This window comes from Primulina huaijiensis, chromosome 8 (genome assembly GCF_012295235.1).
Source record: "Primulina huaijiensis isolate GDHJ02 chromosome 8, ASM1229523v2, whole genome shotgun sequence".
In the NCBI taxonomy this organism is placed as follows: Eukaryota; Viridiplantae; Streptophyta; class Magnoliopsida; order Lamiales; family Gesneriaceae; genus Primulina; species Primulina huaijiensis.
In genome coordinates this window covers 19,166,785-19,183,184 of record NC_133313.1, presented here as the reverse complement: position 1 = coordinate 19,183,184, position 16,400 = coordinate 19,166,785, and the positions used below count along the sequence as shown (strand labels likewise).

At 33.1% G+C, this 16,400-nt stretch overlaps 3 protein-coding genes across 4 annotated transcripts; 2 read left to right on the top strand and 1 right to left on the bottom strand.

Annotated features, from left to right (window-relative positions):
- Positions 1 to 1,717: 1,717 nt before the first annotated feature.
- LOC140982289 (zinc finger CCCH domain-containing protein 29-like) lies at positions 1,718 to 4,971 on the top strand. 2 transcript variants are annotated; one of them, XM_073448755.1, is made up of 2 exons: positions 1,718 to 1,901; positions 2,656 to 4,971. In XM_073448755.1, exon 2 carries the CDS (start codon positions 2,693 to 2,695, stop codon positions 4,676 to 4,678), a length of 1,986 nt encoding a protein of 661 aa, XP_073304856.1. In that variant the 5' UTR covers positions 1,718 to 1,901; positions 2,656 to 2,692; the 3' UTR covers positions 4,679 to 4,971. The 2 variants fall into 2 exon arrangements, with proteins under 2 accessions (XP_073304856.1, XP_073304855.1); XM_073448754.1 differs by having other exon boundaries at positions 1,719 to 1,901; positions 2,642 to 4,971.
- A 3,521-nt stretch (positions 4,972 to 8,492) lies between these two features.
- On the top strand, positions 8,493 to 11,323 carry LOC140982148 (uncharacterized). The gene is made up of 3 exons (XM_073448565.1): positions 8,493 to 8,518; positions 9,316 to 10,066; positions 10,867 to 11,323. Exons 1-3 carry the CDS (start codon positions 8,493 to 8,495, stop codon positions 11,179 to 11,181), a joined length of 1,092 nt encoding a protein of 363 aa, XP_073304666.1. The 3' UTR covers positions 11,182 to 11,323.
- Positions 11,324 to 13,068: 1,745 nt separating this feature from the next.
- Positions 13,069 to 14,569, bottom strand: LOC140982300 (ethylene-responsive transcription factor ABI4-like). Its single transcript, XM_073448769.1, has one exon. The coding sequence runs from the start codon at positions 14,394 to 14,396 to the stop codon at positions 13,422 to 13,424; it is 975 nt and encodes a 324-aa protein (XP_073304870.1). The 5' UTR covers positions 14,397 to 14,569; the 3' UTR covers positions 13,069 to 13,421.
- Positions 14,570 to 16,400: the final 1,831 nt, after the last annotated feature.

Below are 16,400 nucleotides of genomic sequence, written 5' to 3'. Positions count from 1 at the left end.
ATGAGGACATGAAAAAAATTTAATAAGATACCAAAGAAAATTCACAATTCGATAATGCGTTATTTCTAAACTTTAATTAATTTAATTTACGTAATGAAAAGATAAATAAAAAATCTAAATCATTGGATTAAAAATAACATATTATAATGTGGGTATGCATAAAAAACCAAATACTAATTTACATAATGAAAATATATCATTGGATAAAAATAACATATTATAATGTGAGTAGACATAAAAAATTAAATAAATATTAATAATCACATATATTTAAAATATGAATAAAGATAATGAAAAGGCACACTTAAAATAAGTAATTAATGTAAAACAAACAATTAATAATAAGGAGAAAAATGTAAATTCACATATAAAGTCACATATTTATATATATAATAGATAATAGATATATACAAGGCTGTCCGAGTCTACGTTCAATAAATCAGAATTTGACTTGTGGTAGTGTAAATTTTGGGAGATGTGGAGTTTCAAAATATATATGTTCACTTGATTGAACTATAATTGACTTGTGCTTAAAAAAATATTCGTTAAATACTTTTATCACTGTTAGCCCACAATCATATTTGAGTAGGTGTCTTGTGAGACGGTCTCACGAATCTTTATCTGTGTGACGAGTCAACTCTATCGATATTTACAATAAAAATTAATATTTTTAGCATAAAAAATAATGTTTTTTATGGATGACCTAAATAAGATATCCGTCTGACAAAATACGATCTATGAGATCGTCTCACATAAATTTTTATGTAAATTACTTTGGTTCATCAACCACCATTATAAATATATATATAAAAATTTGTAAGTTGCAACTTGCATAACCATTCCAAACGTGTCCCACAAACTCGTTACTAGTGTTTAATATTTCACCATAATATGATTTTTTTCCTCTATTATTTATTTGTTTATCTTTTATTATAAAAATAAGAGAATATGTTTTATAATATTTATTTAATACAATTTTCCAGATGAACAAAGAACAAAAGTCGAGATATATTTATTTCGAATAAATTGATAGTTTAATTTTTTAGGTTTAAATTTTTTTTTAATAAATTGGTTAAACTTCACTTCTAATAAATTGTATATTCTAAAAACCATTCATATTTATTACCATAAATTAAGTTGTAAAAATATTATTGAATATTNGCTAGCACGACAAATCCTATTTTTTGGATCGAACACTTGAAAAATCCTAAATTTCCCAACGTGAATGACGTTTTATGTTTTAAAATGTCATCAATATTCAGTAAATAACAAATTTAAATTTAGAATTCTAAATTCATTATTTATTTTCTTTTTTCAATAACAGAATTCTATTTTTCTTAGCGGTCGGAATATATCATTGTAATATAATATTGATGGGAGTATATCTAGATATTTAATATTGTTAAAATTAATTAAGAATTACTAGATGTAATTATTTTGTTTATCTTTTTAGTGTGATTCCTTTTTATTTTAAAAATATCTCTTTACGTGAAAATATGCAATTTCATTTGCATTTCATTTGCATTTGAGAATGGAACCAGTAAAGAAACAAAAGGGTGCGTGTTAGTATAGCTGGTCCCCAGCCATGGATATCGACTTTGACTTGGTTGAGAAATTAATAATTATTGGGGGGAAAAAAGAAAGATAATGCTCATACAAAAAAATAAAGAAAGAAAATGAAAAGTTGAAGAGAAATAAAGAAAGGATCAAGAAGAAAAGTCACACTTTCCTCCTCCCTTCCTCATTACACTCATACCTTTGGTACTCAATCAAACTATATATATACACCTCAATAGACTCAGCCTTTCCAAGAAATATACCAACATAACAAATCGTTATAAATTATTTCTATTTATTTAGGTCTTTGCGAATTCAAAAAGCGCTTATCTTTTTAATTGCAGGTATGCTTATTTTCTTGTTTGATGGCTAGAGGCTTTATCGTGGATGGTTTTCTTTTGGGAAAGATTTGTGGGGATGAGATGTTTTGGTGTCAAAGATTTGATTTTTATATTGTGGGCTGTGATTTGTGAGCCTTCTTTTGTCAACGAAAGGCTAATTTGAGAGGGTTTTTTTCCACTTTTGTCTGTAGCTCTCTAGGTGGTGTTTGAGAGGTTTTTTATGCTTTTGATGGTTTTTTTTATGTTTCACATCTCAAAGATTCATTTTTTCTTAAGAATGGCTCGTGATTTGTGAGGAATGAGCCGTTTTCTACGATATCTTGTACTGAACACAATTTTTTTGGACGTGCTATCCACTTCTTTTGGCTATATCTGTGCGTATTTGAGGTGGTTGGACAAGCTTAACTGGTTGTCTGGATGTTTCAGATGTCAAAGAGCTTTTATAACGCGGGGATTTTTAACTAGTTTTGATTGGTCATTTAGATTTCTTGTTTTAATGTTGCTTCTTGACTTTGTTAAAATTGTAACTTTTGATGACACCCTCTCTATATGGTGGAATGATTTATCGATTTCTGATTATAATATTTTTTTTGGAGATTCCGGCAAAGACTACTGTACTATCGGTGGAATAGAAATAAATTATTCTGAATACCTGATTGATGTTTTACATGTATGTATTGATGTGTGGGGCATGTCATTGATTCCCGGGTCTTAATTTTCTCTGTTCTTTGTTTATGTTTTAGGATATTATGTGCAGTGGTTCAAAGAATAAGCTTTGCCCTTTTGATCTGAAAATGGAGCCCAAGTTTCAAGAAAATAACGGAGGGGTCGGTCTTAAAAATTGCTCAAAGTTGCTTGAACTAGCTGCTACAGATGATTTGGCTGGTTTTATTAATGCGGTAGAAGAGATGGGTTGTGATATTGATGAGGCTAGCTTTTGGTATGGTAGAAGCTTTGGTTCAAAGAAGATGGGGTTCGAGGAGAGAACACCGATTATGATTGCTTCTTTGTATGGAAGCATAGAGGTTTTGAAGTATATTATCGCGACTGGAAAAGTTGATGTCAATAGAGCATGTGGACTTGATGGCGCCACGGCTCTTCATTGTGCCGCTGCTGGGGGTTCATGGGCCTCAGTCGAGGTTGTCGAGATTCTGATAGACGCCTCAGGAGATATTAATGTTGTGGATGTCGGAGAGAAGAAGCCATGTGATTTGATTGCTCCTTGTGTTAAGTCTTCCAGCAATTCGAGAAGGAAGACGTTAGAGATGTTGTTGAAAGGATTCAGAGTTGAGGCGAGCGACGATGAGCCGCAAGAAGGGAGCAAAATGGCTCTAGGGGCTAAAGAAAGTGTTGAAAAGAAGGAGTATCCAATCGATGTGCCATTACCAGATATAAACAACGGGATTTATGGGAGCGATGAGTTTAGGATGTATAGTTTCAAGGTAAAACCATGCTCAAGGGCGTATTCTCATGACTGGACGGAGTGCCCTTTTGTCCACCCGGGTGAGAATGCGAGGCGGCGTGATCTGACAAAGTTTAACTACAGTTGTGTCCCATGCCCTGAGTTCAAGAAAGGAAGCTGCTTGAAGGGCGATGCATGTGAATATGCTCATGGAGTTTTTGAATCTTGGCTGCATCCTGCTCAATATAAGACTCGCCTTTGCAAGGAAGAGATGGCTTGTGCGAGGAAAGTGTGCTTCTTTGCCCACAAACCTGAAGAGTTGCGCCCTGTGTATCCTTCTACTGGTTCAGCAATGCCTTCTCCCAAGTCTGGTTCTGTTAATCCAATGGATGTGACAACCTTGAGCTCCTTGTCGCCTTCCGTGACTTGTTCATCTCCTATGGGTGGGAGCGCGTGGCAGAACAAGATGAATCTTTTAACACCTCCTGTTCTGCAGCTTCCCGGAAGCCGGCTCAAGACAACTTTCAGTGCACGAGACGTGGACTTGGAAATTGAATTTCTAGGATTGGAGCAAATACGTAATCAGAAGCAGCAGCGACAGCAGTTAGTCGAGGAGATGGCTAGCTTGGAGCAAATCCGTACTCAGAAGCAGCAGCGGCAGCAGTTAGTCGAGGAGATGGCTAACTTGTCGTCCACATATCCAAGAATGGGTGATCTAAAGCCTACTAACCTTGACAACGTTTTTGGATCACACGAGTCTATGTTATTATCTCAGCTGCAGGCTCTCCCACCTAATATCAACAACACCAGCAGCGGCTCCCAACTGCTGCAATCGCCTAGCAGTCACCAAATTCGCCAAAACACGAGCCAACTCCGAGCCAGCTACCCGTCGAACTTCTCATCATCATCAGCAAGAAAGCCCTCTTCTTTTGGGTTCGACTCTTCTGCTGCAGTGGCTGCTGCAATGATGAATTCACGATCAGCTGCCTTCACAAAACGCAGTCAAAGCTTTATTGACCGCAGCTATCAATCCAGCCATTCGGGTTCTGCCAATTTCGTAGGCCAAACACCATCTAAACGTTTGGATTGGAGCTCGCCAGATGGGAAGTTAGACTGGGGATTCAATGTCGACGAGGCGAACAAATTTAGGAGGTCTGCCTCCTTTGGTTTCCGTAGCAACAACACCAATGCATCGGCAGCCCTGACTCCATCTTATGTAGATGAACCAGATGTTTCTTGGGTTGGTTCATTGGTTAAAGACGTTCCTTCTGGTACTGTTGGGCTACACACTTCACCTCAGCTCAACGGCGGATATCACGATACCGCACCGTACTGGGTCGATCAAATGTACATGGAGCAGGAGCCGGTGGTGGCTTGATCAGATTATCGTCACAACTTAGTTGAGATTATTCTTTTATGATTTTTATTGATACGTTTTATTTTTTTAGCAGTATTTTGGAACAGAATGACTGGTGGCACATATGTTGCTTCACGAGTTAAAAGATTAGAGTTAAGTCGGATTTTTTTAATTATTTTTTATAAAGATTTAGCATTTTTCCTCTCTGGGAGATGATGGTATATGTAAAGATCCTTGCTTTCTGAGAAAACAAGGAAATAAATCTTAAGAACTTGTTGCAATGAGCATAATAAATTGAAATTATTGTTATTTTTTATATTGAGTAAGTTTCTTTGTCTTTTAACATAAATTAATATCTTTTCATGGATGACCCAAATAAGATATATGTTTCACAAAAAAGACCGTCATTTAAGTTTTTACCTTTCATATTATTGGGAATTTGGGTGGTTTTTATTATTATTATTATTCGCTATCATGTACTTAATGTATTGACATTTATCTTTCTTCCATGTTATAATCATTATAAGATGTTTTATAATGAATTCAGTGGTTTCTCGATCGTGAAAGACACATTCAACTTTATGATTTGGGAGTTGGCCACTTGGGGTAATGGCATGAAGAATCATTCAACTTTATGATTTTGGAAAATATGCCTGCCGAAAGCAGACTTTGTATTTGTGGTAGTCGTTTTCTATGTAAAAATCGTGTTTTGTTCACTATCGTACTTAAATTTGTGGTATTGGAATTGAAAGAAACCTTATAAAATCATTTGTGCTAGATATTTTTATAACGAATCCAATGTATTCGATTCAAATGCATATTTAATTGTGGTCATTTGTTTAAATTTAAGAAAATGATAATATGTTTTTTTTTTAAATCCCCTGATTTGCACGTTATGGATGTACATATAGTCGTTATGTTAGCTGAGTCGATGGTCCATCTGACACAAATGTTTCAAATTTTTGACAGTGTCTCACATTTTAAACTCGATTATAATTAATCACTCTCTCAAATTTTTTTTAAAAAAACCATTACATTAGGTCTTGTGCTTGTAGTTCAACAGTCTAAAAAGGAAGATGTCGAATTTGGCCGAAGGAATAGACACGTAATAATTTGATCCAACTCATATAATCAAATGGAGTTTCTTTATGGTTTTTCCTTGAATTTATTGATTTGATTTTGATGGGATTAGGTCTCTTGTGAGACTGGTCAACCCTACTGATATTCACAATAAAAAGTAATACTCTTAGCATAGAAATTAATATTTTTTCATGGATGACCCAAATAAGATATCCGTCTCAAAAAATACGACCCGTAAGACCGTCTCACACAAATTTTTTTGCTTTTTGATGGAGCCATTTGATTTGAGAAATGTTTTCAATTAATTCCACAAAGATTTTGATGTTTAAAAAAAAAAAAAGTAATTTGCTCTTCTTGCTTATTTGGATTTTTAAATAAACCACCTAAAAGGACAGTTTGATTGGTGTGTATTTTTGACTTGGAGACTCCGAAAATAATCGCTAATTCAACATATTATTGGTTTCAACTTTCAAACTTGTGATGCCCATTTTCATAATTCAATAATTCATTTTATTTATTGCTTACTTTATTGGGATAGCCGACCTAAGAATTTCATTCTTTCCTTTCCTCCACAAAAATTATAATTTACGGATGCTCCATTATCTCCTTACCCCATCAATCAAATACTCACTTAGATATAGTGGAGGATCCATGCTTTACATCAATATTTTATATTTACAAATGAACATAACAATAAATACTTTTAAAAAAAAACAAAAACTTGTGTGAGACGGTTTCACGGGTCCTATTTTGTGAGACAGATCTCTTTTTTGGGTCATCCATGAAAAAATATTATTTTTTAGGCTAAGAGTATTACTTTTATTGTGAATATCGGTAGGATTGACCCGTCTCACAGATAAAGATTCGTGAGACTGTTTCACAAAAACATACTCTTTAAAAAATAAACAGAGCCCAACTTGTTAAAAATATAAACCTCCCATCGGAATCGGAATCGGAGACACCAACTTTAAGATGAGTTATAATAATATATTGAATTAATAGATATAACAAAATGGAAACGAAGATTGCGTGTGGATTAATGGATCGTTTAAAACCTGTACCAACGAACAAGATTCGTGCGAATTTCAAGTTAGAATCATATAAGTTGAGAGTTTTTAATAATAATTGTGATATATTTGAAATATATGAGAGATGGTTTCTCGAATCAAATTCAATTTTCTAAATCAAATTTGGCATCCGAATCCAACACAAAGTTGTCTATTCAAATATATTTTCTTTAATAATTTTATCATGGAAGGCAAAAAAAGAAGAATGAAAAAGTCCTGAAATATCATTTAGGGAGCATAGATTAGTCCCAGCAGCAACGTTTTAAAGTTGAACATGTTGTGTTTTTAAAGTATCACGTGCTCATAGTTTTTTTTCAAAATTTCATCGTTATTATCACAAGCCTTTTTATCTAAATCCATGTGGAATTATTTTATTTGCCAAAAACTTATCTGAGACGGTCTCATGGGTTGTATTTTGTGAGACAGATAAAGATTCGTGAGACCGTCTCACAAGAGACCTACTCATTNAATCTCTTATTTGCGTCATCCATAAAAAATTATTACTTTTTATGCTAAGAGTATTACTTTNATTTTATCATTTATATAAGAAAATTTCGCACATTATTCTAAAATATTGTGATTAGACTGATAAATTTGAGATGATATATTTCAAATCATTTTATTTAAAAATTTTTAAATTACAAAATTCAAATAAGTTTCAAATCCACGTTGCAATTACAATAATAACCAACAAGTTGGGCCAACCCGTTTGTACAAATGAAGTCAGCATCGATCGGGCTGGAATTTCATACTCTTTGGTTTTGTTTTTAATGTTTCCGGGCCTAATTATACAACATATGTTTGGATTTTACCTGAAAGACCAATAGCTGTTTTTTTCCCTTTCAATGTTGAATATTTTCACTAACAATCACACCTTGCAGAAAATCGAATAAGAGGACTACTTTGTGAGAACGATTAACATTTAATTTCGTGAGATGAAATTTCGAATTGATTCGATTAATGAAAAATATTATTTTTTTGTCCAAAATATTATTTTTACTGCAAAAATATTATTTTTTGTTATTTATGTGATGAAAAAAATATTATGTAACATGTATTGATTTGAGTGTAAAATATTAATTTTAATGTCAAAAAATATTGTGTATTATATGTTGATTTGGGTAAAAATATTATTTTGTATATAAAAATAATTACTTTTTTGTGTCAAACTTATTAATTTTCATTGCAGTTATAAAGCAGATTAATCCATGTCTCAAATACATATCTGTGATATTATTTCACCGGAGACATACTCCCTGATTTAGTGTACGATAGAAATAATGATCTATATATTCTCATATATTTATTTTTTTCATAAAAACTCTTGTGAGATCATCTCACATGTATATTTTCTGTGATAAATCTCCGACCCGATTTAATTCATTAAAAAATATTACTTTTTATGTCAAAAATATTACTTTTGATAATAATTGTGGATCGGATAATTCTTCTCACGAATAAAACTCTGTGAGTCGGCCTAAAAAAAGGCTTACATTTTTTAAGAACTCAAATATTTATCTTGATTAACTTCTATACATCATCAAATATTTGATCAAGTTAAAAATTTCTTAGTAATTTTCTAAAAATCAACTCTCCCTCAAATATTATTAGATTAACTTATAGTTCGAACTTACCTATAACTATATATTTTTATGATTTGATTAAGAGGGTGAATTAGAGTTTAAACGATGACAAGGCTTTTTCATCTAGAACTGTGTGTAGCGTACAACCCCGAAAACAAGATACCCCACTAGCACTGAGAGGCACAATTTCCCGCAAGCATGGGAACAGCCTGCCATTAATTGTATAAGCAAAAGTTAAATCAAAATTTTCCCCTAAAAAATTTAATTACTTTATATATACATCTCACAAGTTTTATCCTTAAAACATATCAGTTTTAATAATATTTACAATAATAAGTAATATTTTTGAAATAAAAAACAATATTTTTCCATGAGTGACTAAATAAAATATCTGTCTCATAAAATTGAATCGTGAGATATTTGTGAGAATTTCTCACAAATTTTTTTTAATATACAGAGAGTGAGATAATAAACACAATTTTCAATAATTAAACTATGGCCATCCACGAAACACAGCAATTATTGAACTTAAGTTTTTTGTTTTTTGTTTTTTGTTTTGGAGCAATAATACAATAATAGACAGTTGGAGTTGACAAATTATTTTCTCTTTTGTTCGACTTTCGTTGATTGAATATTACTGATTATGGCCTGAAATATAATATAATAATATAAGAAAAATAAATGTATAATAGAAACTTGCTAATTTTTATTCCTATAATATCTTAATCAAATTAGCCTATTACATGCAATGTATGCCATAAATTTAAAATATATGATTTCAATTACTATCATTTATGAATAAATTTTAAAACAATATATAAAAATCGTAATATAAATATAGTCCAACTCTATCTAAATGATTACCAAAAATTATTACAATGTTAAATTTAGTTGGTAATACATTAACACAAGAAAATTTCCTTTAAAGAACATTTGTCCGAATAAATCCAAAAAATTTTCTTGCAAACTCTTGGACAATTNCCACCGCGGCGCCACCGCCAACCCCGTCGATCCACACCAACCTCGATTCGTCCATCTCCACCTCCGAAGCTCTTTCAGCTCTACTCCATCGCCTCCCGCCCACGCTATCCCTCTCCCTACCTTCCCGACGCTCCTCCACCAACCCTCCTCTACTATCTCTCTCCGATCCTAACCCTATTCTCCACGCAAACCTCCTGTCAGCCTCCACAAAACTCGGCTTCTTCCACCTCAAAAACCAAGCCACCTATCCCGCGACCGACTCCCTTTTCAAACTCCCCAACCATAAGAAGCAACTCCTATTCCCAAACAACTGGCCTCTCGGCTACGACGGGGACGATGATGATCATGGCGAATCATTCTGCCTCGACTTCTCGAGTTTTACAAAAAAAATAGATGATTTGGATTTGGATTTGGATTCTTTGCGTGAATTTACACGTGAAATGGAGACTCTAGGCTTGAAGTTGATTCAAGAATTGGCTTCTGTAATCGGGTTTGGGAATCCAACTCCAAAGGAGCTGTGCTCTCTATTGTGGATAGCTGACAACGGGACTAGTAAACCGGGTCGGGTTTACCCATATGTGGTCGGGTTGCATTATGTACCCAGGTGTCAGAAATCTTCTTTGTGCTCGGATTCGGGTTGGGTCAATGTGTCGAGTCAGGAGGATTATGCGCTGATCACGCTTGGAGACATCGCTCAGGTGATAATTTTACCAACTTTCAAATAAATATTTATTTAATATTATTACGTAATTTAATTATGAAAAAATTTGAAAAACCAGGAATTAATAATGGGTGCTGACATAATACAATACATCGTTATATATATATATTTTTAAAAACAATATTTTTGTTTATCACAAATTTAAATTTTCAAACGCCATTTGAGAAAAAAAAATTTAATTAATGGGATATTGACATCTTGATTGATATTTTAGTTTAACACGAAATTAGGATGGATTAATTGACTAGTCGAAATGGGAATGCTGCGGCTTTATACTTTGAAAATTCGAAGTTTTTTGTTCATTTTTTTTTTTCTGTAGTTGTCAAATAATGAGGTAGATAGATGATCACAAAAACTATGGTGAGACCGTCTCATATGTTAACTTTGTGAGACGGATCTCCGATCATATTAGGTCGATCCGTCTCTCAAATATAAATTCACGATGATTTGAAAGTGCTTTAGACTTAATTATGAAAATATTCCAAATGTTATGTTACAGACACTTGGATACCCAATTTAAATTTGTAGTTTGTAAAATAATTTTGATCATTGAAAAACAATCATATCAAGTGTATTAATTTTCAAAAACAAAGTTTGACCAAAATTATTCTCCAAAATTAATTTCTCTACACTGTAAGATTGGGTTTTTCGTTTGAAATAAAATTTTTAAGCGTATTATATACATGTATTGGTCTGTAAATTCCAGCAAAATAATAATTGAAACCTCCACATATATATTCTCTCCAAAAGAATAATGGTTTTGTAACATGATGACAGGTTTGGAGCAATGGAAGATTGAAGAAAGTTAGAGGAAGACCAATGCCATGTTCCGACGACGGCCATAAGGATTCTCGATACGTAACATTGTCTCTCCTGATTACCCTCCCCGTCGAAAGCATGGTCTTCCCTCTACCAGCTCCCAAAGTAGCCATTAACACCGACGTTGATGAAGAAAATGGCGGCGATGTCAAAGACTCGGACACGACTGAACCAGAAGTACTGTTCCATTCGTTTCCTTTTGAAGATTACGCTTGGAGAGTTTATCACGAACGTCTTCTCCTTAAAGACCCACTCCTCAGATATAGAATTTGACTGAGTGCCAATATTGATGTTGGTGTGCATGTCGTGTGGTGTGGCCTTGTTGAATTTGGTGCTGGTTGGATTATTTTTTTAGTACATTTTTTGGTTCATATTTCTCTGTTTCGGTAAAAACACGCAGGAGCGTGGTGTGATTTTCAAATTTTGGTTTCGATACCATTTCGAGAACATAGATAAATTTCACAAGTTTGTCGCAAACATTATTAACTTAATGTTATGCGATGAAGAATCGTTGCATTCCTTTTGTTTAATGTTATGCGATGAAGAATCGTTGCATTCCTTTTGTGCTTTCTTTACATTATTGTGGGCTCTTCTTATTTGAAATTGCATACAGATTTTCACTCGCAACTCTTTCCTTGGCTTCAAAATATCGATTCATTTTCCTCCCATTTTGGGAAATTAATTCACTAACGAAAAAGTATTACAAGAAAATAAAACAGTTCGTATAGGAAGAAAAAGTTGTTGAGGGTACATATGAAAGTTTGTTTATATTCTACTAAATTTTTTATTTTTTTTTAAAATGAATATTTAGTAAGTTTTCAAAAAAGAAAAAAAAAACAGTATGGACTTGGTTCGTTTTAGTATAGGTTGGTTCATAACGAGCCGAACCGCTGAAGGCCCAAATTTGCACAGGCCCAGTGTGAAATTCACATTCTGAATGATCCTGGTTTTTTGTTGATTCATCTTGGGCCCAGATAATTACGAAAACGGCCCAATTTATTACGGTGGTCCACAATTAAGCGGCCAATAAATTTGTGGCTTACCATTCACCACCGTCTTCCATTGAGAGTATAGTTCTTCCACGTAAAACTATACCCCTTAGAATCCCTGAAAGTTGACGGATTCCACAAAAAATCTCTTTCAGAAGGCACTTTATCAATCTTGATTCGATCGTGCATTTGTTCGCGATAGACCAATTTATCATTTAAATTAATATTCAGTTGACTGAGTTGGCATGTCCAAAATTACCCCGGCCATAGTTTATTTCGTGGAATAATTGATGATCCACGAAAAATATATCCTAAAATTCAAGTTAAACGTTATTGTGTTTTAAATGCAATTTGATTTTTGTTACAAATTTCAGCTCAGCGCAAATATATATAATGGCTTTGCGTCTTGGCTGTGTCGCTCGTGACCCTATTGTTTGGATTCATGATCAGAATAGTCTTCGCCATATTTCATGGCATCAAGAACTGGAAGAAAGCCGTGGGCTTATTCCACCCTTCCACCAACGTCGGCGGCGGGGGAGAAAGGGTCCTCTGGTGTGCAGTCAAAAAGCCATCCAAGAAGAGTACTCCCTTGCGTCATCTACTTGGTAGACCATGACGCCTCACCTCAATCACTTGCGGCACGATCGATCGTTTTGGTGTCAGATTGATTAACCACCCAAAGGTATATATTCATATTGTCCAGCAATATCGTTTGATTATACTTGATTCTAAATGTAGTTTTATTATGGATTTTTTGGTGTATCTACCTTGTACTGATCATCTTTAAATAATCTTTTTTTACAATCATCTGTATTTTAATACATATTAAATATTATTATTTTAGAGTAAAATGTAAATGTTATATACTATACTTATATTTCTTATATATTTTAGCATTTTATTTATTTCCATTTTATAAATTTCTATGGCCAAAAAAGCCAATTTTGCTTATAAAACACATTTAGTTTCCATTCAAGTTAAAAAAATTGAATATATATAGGCTTTTTGCTTTTTATTTAGAGATCTTGATTTTCTATTTCCTCTTCCAATTTTGAACGCCTCTCCACGAAATTTTCTATTCTCATTTTTATTACTATATATATATATACATACACACACAAACATATTAAGAAGTAATTAAAGAGGGAAAAGATTGAAAAATGTTTCATCACTCATAACTACCTGAAAAGAACCATTGCAATATTAGAATACCTATTTAGCTAGCTGCTAAATTACAAGTATACAGATTCGCAAGGAACGGATCACTAGCTCGTGTAATTTATTCCTGTCTCTCACTTTTCCAGCTATTTTTTAATTCCAAATCTCACATCTTAAAACGTGATAAATACATATGAATTAATCCTGTGAATTCATGATCAGCTAGCTAGCTACATTCGATCGTAATTCTTGGATAATACAGGACAAACTTTATCGACTCTAGCTTCTTCAAACCCTACCTTCTTGCAGTGCATTGATAAGCTCCATGGAAGCAGCTCAAAAACAGTGAACGAGCTTACTTGATTTTCAAAGGCTATCAAACAAGAATGAATCGCCATAGTCCCAAATATCAGTCGTGGGGAACTCATCTTCGCTGCCCAGTGGCCATGAAGGGGAGGCAGCGTATCCATTCAGCACAGCCGATGGATCTGCGGTTGGCGACGGCACAGGCTGAGTGGATTCTAGGGACATGCTCGAACCCATGAGGGAGTTTATCTCATCGTACCCAAAATGCTGCAAATTCTGCTGACCATCAGGCTGCTGGTGTTGATGGCGATCATTATTTATACTACTAGGGTTTGGATAAAAAGAGGTGGTTTGAGTTTCTTTTGCTGTGAGGTCAGCTTCAAGATTCCTATCGTCCATTCCGTACTGATGTTGCGCTATTCCTGCTTGTTCCTGAAGGATGTTCGGGTACTGTACGGTAGCGTACATCCCGTACGGAATGTAGTTCGCCCCCATCCTTCCAACAGCATTGGGCGGCGGCGCAGGATTTGAGAACGTGAGGCCAAGCCCTGATGGCCGAGGAAGCAGTGGACGTAGGGTTTGAGTGGTAGATGAAGAGGTTCTATTCCTAGAATGAGAAGACGAATCGCCGACATCAGCACCGCCAACGCCATCAGCGCCGCAGCCAGAGGGTTGTAGGTTTAGCTGCGCCTTCGATCCATACAAGATAACCGCAGCACGGTCATATGCACGTGCCGCGTCCTCCGCGGTGATGAAAGTGCCCAGCCATCGACGCGTGCGCTTTCTAGGCTCCCGGATCTCCGCCACCCATTTCCCCCAGCTCCGCTGCCTCACTCCTCTGTACCTGAACTTTCCATTGTCCGGACCTCCTTTTCCTTTACACTTCTTGTACTTACTGCTGCCACCAGCTCCACCGCCATCACTGGTTGCGGCGGCGGAAGAAAGTCCAGAAACCGGTGGAGAATCGGTGAAAATGAAGGTCTGTTGAGGAGATGGATGAATATTAGTGTCTGAAACAGCACCACCACCGCTCATCGTGAGTGGCTAATAATGGAGGTGGAGGATTAAAATCAAGAAAGGTAAAATGGGGAAGAGTGTAATAGGGTTTTTCCTCGTTCTGTGTTTACCCAATAAGTCGAGAGAGAGTAAATTTTAGGGCTCTGAAAGCATTGTCTACAAATGGTAGATGAGGGCGGTGGTCATAACATATATATACATAGCTGGTATATATATATACGTACTGAGAATGTACACGTGCGATGCACGTAGGGGACTAATAATGAAAAATATAATAACGAGAATTAGATAATGTTTAAAGTCGTTTGAATAATATCATGTTTATAAGTATTTATCAATCTAAATATCAAAACACATTAATACATAAAAATACATCATGACAATAAATCATATATATTCACTTATTTATATAACATTTTTCAATCCGCGACATAATACAGCTCTCTTAAATGATAAATCATCAAAAATAATTTTCATTCAAATATCATTCAAAATGAAAAAAACAAATCAAAACTAAAATTTACTTAAATAGAGTACACATAGACAAACGTCAAATAAAATTCTCTTAATTTACTAAATTATCATAATAATGTTAAAATAAAATCATTAAACTTGTTATTAAGATAAATATCACTTTTGATTTTGCTAACTTTTAACACATTGCGGATTTAATTTAATTTCTATGTGTTTTAAGAATACATATTATAGATAATTAATTTTATATCAGAATCAATCATTTATAAATTAATATTGGTGATTAATAATTTAAGAGAAATAAAATTTTAATATAATACCACTCAAATAAATATATATAGTAAAAAACATATATAAATAAAATAATATGTAATATTCAGTTAAAAAATTTTATAGGTAAAATTGTAATATATATATATAACAAAGATAATAAACTATAAATATAATTCATATTTATTACAAGGATTATATATTGATCAATTTTTTTTAAAGCTTATATCATAAATTTAGTTTAAAATTTAGAAGAAAAAAAAAGAAGAATGTGTATTAATGTCCAAATATATATAAGATGGACAATGAATCACAAAAATTGACTAAGAAATGTAAATAAATAATTTTTTACATAAAATTTAGAAAATAATGAAGAATGTGAATTAATGTCCAAATATATCTAAGATAAACAATGAATCATATCACAAAAAAACCCTTAAAAAGACATATTAATTTAATTTGCTAACTTAATGAACAAAGAAATGTAAAAAAATAACTTTTAGGCATAAAATTTAAGAAATAAAGAAGAATGTGTATTAATGTCCAAATTCATTTAAGATGGACAATGAATTACAAAAAAAACCCTTAAGATAACCTAATAATTTAATTGACCAACTTAAATGAACAAGGACATATAAAGAAATTCACAATTGAAGTGATATATATATATATATATATATATATATAATTTTGATATATTACTCATTCATCGTGTTCAGTTTCGTACTCATTAATAAAATGTCAGTCAAATATTAGATGTAATTAAACATATTTAAATTATATATTTAATATATGAGTTTCACCTCATCATAAAAATGATGGAAAATCATCATATCAAATCAAATAAATATACATATATATATCCTACGTTGCATGACTACGATATCATATATACAGACAAGACACGAATGTAAGGATATAATTTTTTCTTCCCGACTGAAAGAGTGATGATTTTTATATAAGCTTTAAATGTAAGAATATTCAAGAAAAAATATAATTAATTATATTTGAAGCCATTAATCTTATTATATTTTAAAATTGATAACATAATCTAACAAATAAAAAGATTCTTGAAGCAATTAATTAAAACATAATTCTTCAATTCAATATGAATTTTCGTAATATTTTTTAGAGCATGATCGCATTTGATAAAATAATATTTTTAATTTCACAATATATTCTTATTCTTTTATGAGTTATGATTTAATTTTCCTCTTCATTTTTGATCATGTCATGCAGCATATCCAACAAATCCAACAACTGTATAATGTTTTATAT